At 57.7% G+C, this 13,928-nt stretch overlaps 1 protein-coding gene across 1 annotated transcript in view; it reads right to left on the bottom strand.

Annotated features, from left to right (window-relative positions):
- The window catches only part of STARD8 (StAR related lipid transfer domain containing 8), a 41,332-nt gene extending 37,658 nt beyond the window's left edge, over positions 1 to 3,674 (bottom strand). The window contains exons 1-2 of the mRNA XM_053955640.1: positions 3,576 to 3,674; positions 1,267 to 1,300 (exon numbers count right to left, since the gene is read on the bottom strand). Coding sequence (XP_053811615.1) covers positions 1,267 to 1,300; positions 3,576 to 3,620 — 79 coding nt within the window. The 5' untranslated portion in view covers positions 3,621 to 3,674. The remainder of the gene's footprint in view (positions 1 to 1,266; positions 1,301 to 3,575) is intronic.
- Positions 3,675 to 13,928: the final 10,254 nt, after the last annotated feature.

The following is a 13,928-nucleotide window of genomic DNA, read 5'->3' as shown; positions in this document are numbered from 1 at the left end:
GTGAGTGTCATTGAGCCTTCATCAGGAGAGACCTGGATTCTACAGGCAGTTTTAACCAAGGGGGAAAAAAACCTATAAACATTCTTTGCCCCAAAATCCCAGTCACAGTGTGATCCATAGGAGCCTTCCCTGCCCCTTCCCTTCCACAAGGCTCTTTAACTCTTGACTTTTATGTTCTTAATCTCTCCTGTGCAAGGGCCAGAGACCACCCAAGATACCTCTGGGGCTCTTTCACAAAGCACCTTTTGTTACCCAGAGCTCTCCTGTGCTCTGGGCTCTCACCAGCCAGACTCAGAGCTCACTTCACCCTTACGTGCATGAAAACAAGAGGCCCTCAGTGCATCACCCTTTGGGCAGGGAACTGCCTGGAGATCCCCAGGCACATCCCACAGGCTCCCTGCACGGGGGGGTTCCCTTTTCATGGTGCCAGGGCTCCAGCCAGCAGTGTGGGCAGCCCCACTGCCCCCACTCCGACACCAGAGCCACCATCCACGGGGCGTGTCCTGAGCCCTGTGCCCAAAGCAGCAGAGCCACCCGGGCTCCAGGTCCCTCCACTTCCAGGGCCACCAGAGCCATGGCCATGGGACACCCTGTGTAGGATGGGACGGGTTTGACTCTCGGGGTGTCACTGCACAAAGACCCCCATGGTACCAACAGTGGGATGATGAAAGGCAGGACCTCTGCCCCCCTGCCACAGCCCCATCCCCATTGCTGCTCCCTGGTCCTGCTGGCACACATACCCTCCCCTTCCTCCTCCTCTTCTCCCAGAGACCAGCACAGCCTCCCCAGCACCCACAAACCCCTCATGGCAGGGCAGCTCCAAGCCCAGCCTGTGCCCCCACCTTGGCAGAGGTCTGATCAGGGCAGCAGCAGCCAGGCACAATCGCCATGGATCAGCCTGCAGCTGCACTGCCAGTCCCTCCTGCCCCACAGTCATGGCTGAGACACTCCAGTCACACGAAGCTGAGGGGCTCCGAGCCAGGGGTGCCCTTCCTGCCCATGGCACTGCAGTGCCAAGGCTCTGGAGCTCCCCATGCGATTATCTGCTGAGCACAAAGCTGCTCACCACAAAGACAAGAGGACTTGAAAAGGAACCAAGGTCCCTTTGCAAATATATTCTCTTGAAAATAACATTTCTGGGGGAAAAAATCACACTGTGGCAGAAGAACCCAGCAAGGCGACATTCCTCCTCCCATGATCCCTGCTCACCTGCCCCTGTTTAACAGCAAGGGCACTCCTGCCCCAAATATTATTGCTGCAGCTTACCTGCATCTTTTTTATCTTCTAACAAGGTGAATTTCTGTGAAAAGAAAGAAAGAAAAAAAACAGATTTTTTTTTTTTTATCATTTTGATTCTCACATTTGTGGAATGCTGCCTCTCACATCTGGGCTTGGTCCCTGCTCCAGCCTCCCCTGTGCCCAGAAGTGACCTGAGACCAGCAGTGCTGCTCCAGCCACAGGACAAGCAGGGCATGGCAAAGGCTTCTCCCAAGGGCATCAGCCCCACTGCTTTTAAAACACCATCACCACTCCCAGGGGCTCCGAGCACTGGGCAAGGATGGTGTGCCCAGCACAGCCACCAGCCCGGCTCCCGAGGGAAGCCACGAGAAATGGGATTCACAGCAGCACCTGGGACACAGCAGAGCTCTGCAGAGGTGCAGGAGCAGCAGAAGGTCCCCATGCCCGGTGCTGAGGTGAGCCCAGAGCCCGGGAGGCTCCCCAGTCCCTCTCTGGGTGCAGATTGAGCCCCTCCAGCGCCGCCGCCCCGCGAACGGGCCAGAGGTGCCGGCGGGATCACTGCAGGAATGCGCCGCGGAATGAGCCCGGCTTTCCCACGGAGCCCCGGGACCCCTCTTCCTGCCGGGGCAGCAGGGCTGAGGATGGCCCAGGGAAGACAGGCTTAACCATGTCCCTGCTGCTGTGCTTCCCGCAGCACCGCCTGCCCGAGGCGTGCCATCACCAGGGCTGGAGTCATCACTGGACCTCACAGCGCGCCCCTGTCCACAGGGGAGGTCACCCAGCTCCTCTGGATCCTTTGGCATTGCCCAGTCTGTTCCCACACCTTCCATTTCCCATGAAATCTTCCACCAGCCACGGATCCACCTCATTTAGCCTGGAAAGCTTTAATCCCACAGACAGAGCCCAGCACGTTTCTCCCTGTTCAAGAAATTCCTCAGCAAGGAAGGTGAGAATTCCTCGCCTGTTCGTGGTGAGCAGCTGAGCAGCGCTGGCATGGGGAGGAGAGCGGGTCCAGGCTGAAGCAGAAGGCTCAGCCCTACAGGAGGCCACTGGTGTCCACTGAAGGCCACCAGGAGGGTGGTGCCCTGGCCAGCTGGGCCACCGGACCCCACGTTGGGCCAAAGAGATGGGCTGAAGGCAGTGGACTGCTGGGTGCTTCCAAGGAGGCTGAAACCCGTGGGCACCAGAGTCTGTGCAGGCCAGGCTGGAGCCATCCCAAGCTGCAGCTGTGCCAGTGGCCATGCAGGACACAGTGTCCCTCTCTGTGCCACCACCAGTACGATGGCAATGCCAACAGGCAGCACGCAGGGACAAGCAGGGTTAATGAGGACAGCTAAGCTCTCCAGAGACAGCAGGGACGAGACAGCAGGGACAAGACAGCCACTAATATTACCAATGAATTTCACAAATGTCATTTTTAGACTCAACTATTTTAAGCATTGCACTGAAAGCCCGGGGGGACAGCGTGCATTCCACATTCATTTCACCACAGCAGATCCACTCACCCAGCACAGCCCGGTGTACAGCACTGTCTGAAAAAGGGATTTTACCACTTTTCCCAATCTGAAACTCCTGAAATTCACACTAACCATAACTCCACAACCTCCCCAGCTCACCTCCCACCACACTGCATAGGCTGGGACACAATAAACCAACAGTGATCAGGAGCAGGCAGGGAGAGTCGTTTGTTATTAAGGTGACAGATGAAGAATTAAACCCTAAAGAAAAATCTCAGATGTCACGCCATGAGAACTGCTGCTGCAGGAAATGAAAACCTGGGGGCCCTTGGACTTGCTGCTCCTTTGTCATCCTGCTCACAGTTGCCCTGACCCTCCAGCTTGGCCGTGGCCCCACAGCCACGCCACGGCTGACCTGAGCCTCTGGGCTGGCAAGGATGTCCCAGCCTGGCCACACCACACAAGCAGGCACGGCAGGACCCTCCTGGCATGTGCTGACCACCTCGGGGGGCTGAGGGTGCTCACACACACACACAGAAACACACAGACACACACACACAGAGACAAGAGACACAGAGACAGAGGCCAGCTGGCCGGGCACAGCCCCCTGCCCGCCCAGGGCTGCCGCTGCCGGGACACGGTGACCCAGGAAAGGGCAGCGGGCGAGCCCAGGGCACAGGGACCAGCGCACCTACACATGGCCCAGCCAAAATTAAAACCGTGTACGTGGGGCGCGGGCAGGACACCCCCCCCAGAGCAGACATCGACCCCGCGAACAAGCCGAGCCCCGCCGGGGACGCGTCCCCAGCGCCCCTTCCAGAGGCTTCTCCCAAACCGGAGCGTGTCAGGGACGGACACCGTGGGGCAGCGCTGCCTTACCTTGGCTCTTTTGAAGCAAGCCCAGAAGAAATCCAGCAATGGCATGGTGTGCCGGGGGGCCCGGCAGACCCCCCTAGAGCGCGGCGCTGCCCCCGGCGGCGGGGAGAGCCCCCCGCGGCACCCCCATGGCAGCGCGGCGGCGGCGGGGCCGGCGGAGCCCGGGGCGGCAGCGGCCGGCGCGGAGGGAGGAGCAGCAGGCAGCGGCGGAGGCGGGCCGGCGTTCAAACCCTGCACCGTTATTCAGTTGGTCGGGAACGGGCTTGGACGCGACTGAAATTCCCTGAAGATTGCGAGTTTTAAACAGCTCCAGGCTTTCCTTCCTGCCTGGAACGCACCGAGCTGCTTCCATTCCCAGGCAGTGGGATGACCGACACTGCAGAGCGGGACAAGGGGGATTCTGGCTGTCAAAGGCACACGTAGGACGTTAGAAACCCAAACCCTAGACGGTTCCGATTGTCACTCCGGTCCTGCCCGAGCTGGCTGGCAGCTCCCGGTGCTCTCCTCTGCAGGCACAAGGTGTACCCAGCCATGGTGCCATGCCTGGGTGCTCAGGTGCTGCTGGCCTCACCACGAGCACAACAGAGCAGGGTCACCCAGGGCCAGCCTGCTGGTAGAATCCCAGCGGGGCAAAAAACAGAGGGGAATCCCCCCAGCCATCCAATATGTCTGAGCCCTTCACTCCAGCTATTCACAGTTCCTTATCTGCCTTCTGCAAACATCATTCGTTCACAAGCACCACAATAAAAGGTCGCAAACATTTCTGCCAGCCTCCCACTCGCAGCCCCCCGGGCCAGGATTCTTCCTGCAGGCACATCAGAACACCCCACAGACTGGTGATCTGTGTCAGCAGTTTGGAAGGAACAAGGACAAGCGGATCCACAGTGATGCCTGGGCTCGGCTCTGCTCCCAAGGACCCTTGGTGGCCGTCACCCACCCTAGACTGGCATCAGGCTCTCCAATGGCATCACTCCTGCCCACTGCCCATCTCGGGCTGGTGCCAGCTCCACTCCGACAGGACCTGCAGGCAGGAACACGAGCCAGGGCACAATGGTTCTGCTCAGGATGTGACACGTCTGTACCCAACCCCCAGCAGCTGGTGCCTGTGGCAGCTGTGTCCAGTGCCACATGTCACGGCAGGCCAGGACGGGGTGCTGGGGCCCCAAAGCATAAGGATAAGGGAGACAAGACAAGGACAAAAAGCATGGAAGGCCACGGCACAGCAGAGCTGGAGCAGATGTACCTGCCTGGAGAGGATGGCATGAGGCACTGCCAGCATCCAGCAGACCTGAGCAGCACCAGGGCCCTGGATTGGCAGCAGTGCCCTGGTGGCACGGGCACAGCTCTGCCATGGCCCTGGCAGCTGCTGACAGGCAGCATCAGTCCCGGCGCCAGCTCCAGCTGCCTCCTTCCATCTCCCCCTCACTCATTCCTCAGCGGGCTCTGGCACCGCTCCCAGCCTTGGCACCAGCTGCAGCTCCTCACCCTGTCCCTGCATTGCTGCTGTTACTGGGCCAGTGCAGCGGGGCTGGGGACACCGAGGCAGCACAAGCTTTGTGCACCAATCCCTCTTCTCCTCCCTCAAAAGCCCAGGGCTGGGAAGACAGTCTCACCTCTATGGCACATTGCCCGCCAGGGTCACCTCTCCTAGCAAGGATTTTCCCCACAGAATTTAAAGCCCAACGCTGCTGCCCACCCTCAGTAACTCGGCCACCACTGCCTCAAGAGCTGCAGCTTTTACCCCAAGGACTTGCAAATAGTCCCCTGTAGGGATGAAGGAAGCTGGGGCACTGCCCACTGCCAGACATCCCCATTCAGCTCACTGGGCACTGCTGTCCTGGGGCTGAGGCTGCCAGGGGACCACCACCACGGCCAGGACATGGAAGGGCACTGCCAGAGCAGGGTCCTGTGAAAGGCTCTGCCATCGTCACTCCAGGGAGTCCAAGGAGACTCTTCAATGATTCTACAGGCTCTGGGACATCTGGGCCTGGGCTGAGGCTGAAGGCAGCTCTCACAGGAGGGACTGTCCCTTCAGAGAGGCAGGCACTGCCAGGCTTGGTGGCACTGGGCTCCTCTTCCCATCAGAGGCTCACCCTTCAGCACCGTGCGTTGTTCTGGAGCAGGACAGGCCCTGCTGCTCCAGCCATAACCCTGCCAGGACCCAGAGAATTGCCCCTGCTGGCTCCAGTGGCATCGGGTCCTTCTCCCACTTCCTCCAAGAGCCAAAAAAGCCAAGCTAGCACAAATAGAAGCAGGCTGTCTCCTTCCCAGGCCTGGGAGACAAACCACAGCGGTTTCTGCATACTTGTGTAGCTTCTTCCTACCCGGTCATCCCAAAAGCATTCCAGTAATGCTACATCTTGGATCCTTCCTCAGCATGCCAGGACACTGTCCTCGGCAGGAATAGCTCCTGGGGACTGGATCCATGGGGAAGTGGCAGGAGCTATGCACACCAAATGGGTATTTCTGCTGCGAGGCACAGGGACACAGACCCCACTGCTGCATTTGGCTCTTCCCAAAATTCCTAATGTACCCACTCTGCAGACAAGCTTACAGGACAAGCAAAAGCAAAATCCATTCATTCTATAATAAATACGTGTCTGTGCACTTGTGTGTGTGTCACTATCCTCCTCAGACCCACATGAGAACCCATTTTAAAGTTGAGTTAATTTTAAGAAGCTGATTCTAAGGAAAATGCCACCCTGTAGACATTCACAAAGAGCTTCCCACTGCTGCCCACGGTGCCTGGGGCCGGGACGGACACCAGCATGTCCCCAACCAGCCCCAGCAGCGCCACACACATCCCACCTTCTCCGAAAGTCACGGGACAGGGCCGGTATTTTGGAGGACAGGTACAGCCTCTTCCCACAACAGATCATTCCCTGGAAGGAGGATCCCGTGTCGCCACGGCCGGAGCTATTTCTGTGTGCTGATGAGCTATTGCTGTCGCGGCTGTTGCCCGGGATCAGTGACAGCTCAGGCTGGTGGCACCGCTGGAGCAGGGCTGTGAGCGGGGGGCTCCCCCGGGCCAGCCGGGCCCCGAGCCGGCGGCACACGGGGATTTTCCACTTTCCGCCGCGCTCAGGCATTTCCCGAGGCTGGGAAGGGCGCAGCTCCCGCCGAGCTGGCGTTTCCCCATTAGCATAGCGGGAACAGGGACCCTTTTCTTCTCCCGACGCCGGACGCGGGGCGGGTGCTGGCGGTGCTGGGGCTGTGACACCACGGGGGCGGCGAGACAGGGATGGGGGGAGGCAGAACACGTGGAAACTGCAGCCCCCGGGAGCAGCAGCGGGGAGGCAGAGAGGGCAAGGACAGGGCTGAACCCCGCTGTGTCCCCGGGCGAGGGCTGCCAGGCTGTACCCGGGAAGGGCCAGCACACAGGACCCCACGGAACCCCACAGCTCCCCAGGGCTGGGGCTCCACTGTGGGGCCACCCCTGCTCCAGCCCAAGAGGCCAAATGTCCCTGCTGCCACCAAAGAGGCACCACCACGACCAGAGCACAAGAAGCCAGCTGAGAGATGCCCCAGGGCAGCAGAAGACACTCCCCAGCTCCCCGCAGTCCCACAGCTGTCTCACGCCCCCAGTGAGCCCCCTGCCCACTTGCCACCACTGCTTCTCTATTAAAAAGTTCCCCATTTAAAATAATCCCGATGTGCTCCAGTCTCCAGTGGCTCTCACGGGTGGGATGTGCTGGCCATGGACACACTGGGAGGGTCCAGGACACACGGGGCTGTCGGGATTGCCACGCTGCACCGGAGCTCCAGCCCTGAGGGAAAGCTTCTCTCTGGGATGGACAATTAGGCAATTACTTAATCCCCACGTGCAGCTCCTGTGGCAGAAGGAAGCGCTCGGGTGAGCAGGGCAGTCCCCCAGAGAGCCTCCCGGGGCCAAAGGCATCGATCCCGCCATCCCACAGGGGTGGAGCAGCCAGCCAGTCCCATGGCATTCCCTGAGAATGCCCCTTCCCCGGGGCTGAGGCAGCACAGTGGGATGTCCCCTCTCCCAGCACTGGTGGCCCTTGTGTCCTGCTGAAGTGCCACCCTCCAAAGCCAGTGACACTTTTGCTTTGCCCAGATATGCAGAGGACTCCCAGAGACAAGCCAAGGGTCTGTGGCCCCAGCCAGGGCTGCAGGAAGCCCCCTGCACTCCCTGTCCCCAGAGGGGTCCTGGCACAGACGGGTCTGTGCATTTCCCCACACAGGATGCTCCAGTTTGCAAACACCAGTGAGAGAATTCACAAACACCGACTGATTTAGCACACACACAAAACCAAACAAACTTTGCAGCTGACTAATCCTCACAGACTGGCAAAACCTGCCCAGTTTCACTGAAAAAAAAACAAAAACAAAAACAAAAAAAAACCAGTCTGTGATAGCTTTGGGGAATTTCTGCTGCACCAGCTGGGGGGTGCTCCTGCCCCAATTCCCCAATTCCCAGAGCCAGAAAGATTGGGGAGCTCAACAGGGGCCTGGGGCTGTGCTCAGCATGGGGCTATTTAAATGCACTTAAAGGAGCATAACTGAAATGGTGACATTTTTGAGATACTGTAGACAAGATATGCAAATTACAAATAGACACAAGTGATACAGAAGGAAACAGATATTTTGAGAGCCATGTTCCCATTCAAGTTTAACTCCATTTGTATTCAAGATCCCAAGAGTTAGTCTGGGGGCATCTACAGAGACTCCCATGCAGGACAGAACTCCAGCAAAAACCTGCTGCTACTGCTCTCTAGTTCTCTTTGAGATGCCTTTGAGAAAACAAGAACTATAAATCAGGCTGCATTTTTAAGTACAAAAGGGGACGTAAGCAGAATGCTCAGCAGGCAGTTTTTCCTACCCCTGGGAATAGCAGTGAGCTGCTGGAGCCTGGCTGGGACATTAATCCTGGGACATTAATCCCCTGCCCCCAAGGCAGGCACCAGAGCAGCCCAAGGAACTGCAGCAGCTCTTATTATTAGCTGGAGCAGGGAGGCTCCCGTGGCGAAACACCCGAGCGTGGCACGGGGCGGGCTGGCAGCACGTGTGTGTACTCACACTCACACTCAGCCCTGGTACCTGCCACTGACAGCACACTCAGCAGCTAAAACACAACCACAGGCGACAGGGACACCTCCTCCTCTGGCTGGCACGATGAAATGCCATTTAATAAACTGCATCTGAGCTACTTGGGTATTTTTGCACATAGTTCTGGTGACAGCTGCTGTCTGGGGAGGATCCCAGCCCTAATTCTTGCCAAGGGTTGGGATTAACTCTCAGGACAGAGGAATCTTGTCAGGTGCAGTGCTGGCTCCCTGTGAGGGCAGGTGTCTGCAAGCTGAATCCCTGGCATGAATTCACATCTCCCCTCACTCGTGGAGGGTTGGGCCATTCATGTACAACTTTCCCACACCCAAATCCAGAGGTAAAACATGTCCAGTGCAGCTTCTTGGGCAGAACTGGGGACATGGCATCAGGACTGGGACACAGGATGGGGGACTCGACAGCTCCTGGGTGTCAACAGTTAAATCCCCTGATAGCTGCAAGCATGCAGCCCCAGAGCAGGTGGGAGCATGGAGCTGACAGGACCCAGGGGTTTTTGCAAGCCCACCAGCGCCCAGTTTGTCACACTCCAGCACTCTGGGGTCTCTGGAGGATTGCCACCATGACCCACGGCCTGGGTCCACCACAGTGCAGAGACCAGTGGTAGGAGACCCTCCCCAGTTGCCCTCAGGAGCCTGGGGTTGCTGTCAAACCCCACCAGAGGCAGGCTGGTCTTGTGGGCACCTCGAGAGCAGAGCACTGCAAAGCTGAGGGGGCTCAGGCACGGGCAGGCAGCAGCAGTGGGGGCTGGCAGGGACCGGTGCTCCTTCCTGTCAGGAGCATCAGAGCAGGATTTACAGCAAACAGCACTGGGCACATCTTCCCTTGACACCTGGTCAGCCAAAACCACTGCCCAAAGATGTGCTTTCCTTCAGGCATGGACAAGGAGAGGCATTCCACGCTCAGGGACACCGAGTGCCCACCCCGTGCCCATCCCGTGCTCCCGGGCACCACACCCCAGGATATTTCCAGGCTGGACAAGAGCCACGTGCCACTGCCAGCCTTCTTTGGGGACACCAGGAAAGGCTCTGAGGCAGCTTCAGAAAACCCTTTATGCCAACCCCCCCCACAAACAAAGCCTCATTATGTGACGGTGAATTCCTTTCACCCCCCGTGGCCACAGGGGCTGCCAGGCTGGTCCTGGAGAGGGATCCTGCTCCCAGCCCCGTGCTTCCTCACCCCAAAGGGAGCCAAGAGGTAGAAGAGGTTTTTTGGGGACAGGTCCTGGCTGCAGGCAGGGTGCAGAGCAGGCTGTCCTCACACCCTGTGCTGGGCTGTCTCGGGCTTCTGTTCCTGCTGCTGGGAAGAATTCCAAAGCTCTGAGAAAGAAGAGGCAGCAGCCCCAGCCCAGACCTCAGCCCCGTGGGTTTTGCTAAGGGAGGGCTGAGTTATGGGGAGAGGAAGGATTTAAATCAGTGCCCAGGATAAATAATTGCATGTTCTGTTTATGATCCTGAGACAGTGACACAAAACACCAGAAAAAGACTTGAAAAGAACCAGAAAACACAATCCTGGTGAATTCCAGCAGTTCTTGCTGAGCTCTGAAATTCGCCCTTTGCCTTTCTCCTGTAGATATCAATGAGCTTATCAGGCTCCTGCCTTGCAGCAGCAGCTCTGGGAATCACGAGAACAGAGATAGGGATGAGGAAGGAGAACAGTCATGGGGACAAGGCTGCTCCAATGGCTCCACTGGCCCCCACAGCTACTCTGCTCCAGGGCTCTGGAGCCTGGAGCTCTCTGCAACCCAAATAACCAGGACCAGATGTCTTGAGGGCCACTAGGCTCACACGAGTGAGCTTCTTGTAAGCACAGGGACTCAAAGGGATACAAAGATGTCACTGGGACCTGACAGAAAAACAGGAGCACAAGGAGCACAGACACTGCAGTGAGGGAGCCCAGCCAGGAGCCTGTAGGCCCATAGGCACAGGAGGAGCTGAGAGAAAAGCCCACAGTGCCCAGACCAAACGTAGAGGAAAACAGCCAGTGCCAATTCCCCTGGCCAGGGAGGCTTCTCCTCCTGGCAGGGCCTTGGGGGAACACATTCTGCCCTCAAGCCCTGACACACTCCCTGCTCTGCTTGGCCACCACCCCAGGATGAACAGAAACCCAGTTCCTGTTTGGGTAGAAACCCCTCAGGGTACCAAGACCAACTGTTAAAGGATACAAAGGCAGCTTAAGACACTGGATTTGAACTGCACATCACCAGCCTAAAGCAGGAGTTCAGAGGAAAAGAGAAGACAAAGCATCCGTGTCTGCCAGAGCATCCCAACCTCAGGATCAGCTGGACACCTCTAGGGAGCAGGGAATGGAGCACAGGGAACAGGCACCCACAGCCACCATGTGGAACACTTACCAGCTGTCCTGGACATCTTCACTTCCCCAGGAGACACAGAGAAGGCATTAACCTCATCTTCCTTGCAATCCAGGGCATTGTGGGCTCTCCCTGTGTCTGCCCTGAGCAGCCCCACCTGCTCTGTTTTGTTGTGCCTGAGCATGTGCCCAGGCTTTGTCTGGGAATGTTCATCAAAGGCCAACACTTCACTGCTGCTGAAAAATTTATTGTGTCCTCCTGTAGCATCCCCACTGTGCCCTCCAGGTCCCTGCGGGGGGCTGATAAATCTTGATTGGTGCCTCCTGGTTCTCCTGGGAAAAGATCCCCAGAGGGACAGCAAGGATTTGTCATGGATCAGCTCATAAACAGGCTCATGCTCAGGACTGCACTTGCTGCTCCTTGGACAGAGGAAGCCATAGACACCTTCCTCGTCTTCGGCTGATGAGGGAGAGCGTGGGCTCGGGGGCTCATCCTGCTGGCCTGGAGACGCCCGTGGCTTTGCTTGGTGCTCAGCACTCCTTGGCTCCATCGTCCCTGGATGGAGCCCTCACTGCCACTGGCAAAGCTGGCAATGCAAAACCAAAACTCATTAGCAAGAACCACACAGGAGACTGTGTTTATTTTGCTTTTCCTCATTTTCCTTTCCATTCTATTTGATTAGGGAGGGGTGTTATGCCCTCACTCTAGGAACCTCCATGCTCTCCTCACCAGAACATGCAGACCCACAGTTAGAACTCGAAACAAACAGCTGGGTTTGTATTCTTCATTTCTCTCTTAAAATACCAAACTCCTCCTATGCTTTCAGAGGAGGGTGTGCTTCCCATCATGCCCTTTTCACTGTTGGCGAGGCAGCACTGGGGGAAGAGTAGGGGGGGTTTAGAGGGGGCTCGTTGGGATGGATTTCAGGCTGTCTGAGGTGTGTTTCAGGATCTTGGGAGGAGCTGGGGCCACGATTTCTGCACAGGCAGGGGAAGTTTGGCTGAGGCAGGGAGTCAAATCCATCTTTTCCCACCTGGGCATAGCTGGGAAGAACAGAGTTCCCAGGTGGGAGGACCCTGCCTGCCCACGTGCCCGCTGTCCCCAGGGCTCTGATGATGCTCCCTTGTTTTCATCAGCAGCACGAGCAGCAGCTGCTCAGACACAGAGGGCTCAGAGCACAGCTGTGACGAGGTGCCAGGCATGAGGAAGCCGTGGCACTCCAGAAACCTTGCCCTGCTCCCTTCCCTGAAACGGCAGAGAGGACAAGGTTCAGGTAACTGGGTAGAAACTGGGTAACTGGGGCAGAAACACCAAACCCGTCCTTCCCACATCAGGAAGTGCATTATTGGTTTTTATTCCAACTAGGATTCTGAATAAATAGAGCAAACCTTCACTCTCATCTCCCAGAGACCCTGAGCCCCCCAGCACAGGCATTGCCCCCTGACAAGGGGACAGCAGAGCAATGCAGTGACCCTTGTGTCTGTCCCAGCAGCTGCCCCCGTGCTGGGCTGTCACATCTGCCCTCGGTGATGCTCCCCTCAACACCTCCACTGAGGAACCCTCCATGCTGGACACAGCCTGTCCCATCCCACTGTCACTGCCTCGCATTCAGTACCTGCAGTGTGGAGATTCAGCAGCCTCGGGCCTGACTTCCAGCTCCTGCAGCCATGTCACCTGGCTTCCCTGCCAGAAAAGCCAAAGGTCAGGAATCAGGTTCACAGTCCCAGCTGTCAACAGCTGCACTCTATGGGTTACTTCCTGATTTTACTGGGAAAGTCCATCCTTCCACTAGCCCCTGCCCCATTCAGCGTGCAGAGTATTTGCCTTCAAAGATTTACGTAGGGCAGAAAGATGCTAAATTCGAGCTTTATCCAAACAAAGTGTAACTACAAAGCCCAGAGCTGAACTTGGGAACACCTCTTTTGAGCGGAACAGGTACATTTCCAGGACTGGTAAATAGTCTTAAAAAACAAACAAACAAACAAACAAAAACACACACAAAACAAAACAAAAAAAACCCACTCCTTGCTGAATGAAAGTGTCTTCTTGTCCATCACTGAGCAAGCAGAAACCCCGCAGCAGGGCCAGGTGAGGCACCACCGAGCTGAGGCTGGCTGCTCACAAGTCACCTCCCGGGGCTGCCTGCGGGACCGAGCACCCCGGCTCTGCTCCCCGGAGCTCCCGGGGGCGACGGAAACCACGCGGAGGTGACAGCTAAGCTGCAAAAGGCTGCCGGAGACAGCGCGGTCCTGCCGCCCTCTGGTGACCACTGGCCCACGGTGGCCGTCCCCACCCCCGCAGCCCGTGCTCGGCACAGGGGCAGCGTGTCCCTGCTGCCACCAGCTCCGGGCCAAGGCTCCCTGGCCAGGGTCGTGTCATGGATGTCCTCATTGTCAGCGAGAGCATGGACAAAGCCCTGGGCACTGCCTCAAATCCCGGCGTGGCTCAGGGGTGGGTTTAATTGCCATTGGTTCATCAGCCAGTCAGGGATGGGCTTTAATGCCATTCACCCTTCCTAGCAGGTTTCTGCTCCCCCATCGCCCCTCGCTCAGCCCCCGGTGGTCCCTGGCCAGCACCGCTGAGGCACACACAGGTCCCTTGGGTGGCTCCTGAGACCTCCTGGCCCTGAAGCCACTGGAACCCCGATTTTGGGGTACACCAGCACCACTGCTCCTTCTCTCTGAGCAGTCTGTGAGCACCAGCAGGATCCCAGGCTGGCCAGGGCGATGTCCCGGCTCAGCCTCAGGGGCTCTGGCACGTGTGGCACTCGTGTCCTGCTCTCCGTGTGTGGCCAGGGGACACGAGGAAAGGGACTGGGGAGCTTTCCCCCTCCTGCCCCAGCCAAGCCAGGGGAGCTCCTGGTACTGCAGGTGCCACAGGTACAGAGAGCACAGAGCTTCCATCTGCACCTCACATTGCCCACGTGACTTTCAGCCTGTTTGCATTTTTCAAGTTAAAACAAA

The sequence above is a fragment of the Vidua chalybeata genome, chromosome 14 (assembly GCF_026979565.1).
Source record: "Vidua chalybeata isolate OUT-0048 chromosome 14, bVidCha1 merged haplotype, whole genome shotgun sequence".
NCBI classification, from domain to species: Eukaryota; Metazoa; Chordata; class Aves; order Passeriformes; family Viduidae; genus Vidua; species Vidua chalybeata.
Note: the sequence above shows the minus strand (reverse complement) of the source record. Positions and strands in the feature narration are given on the sequence as shown.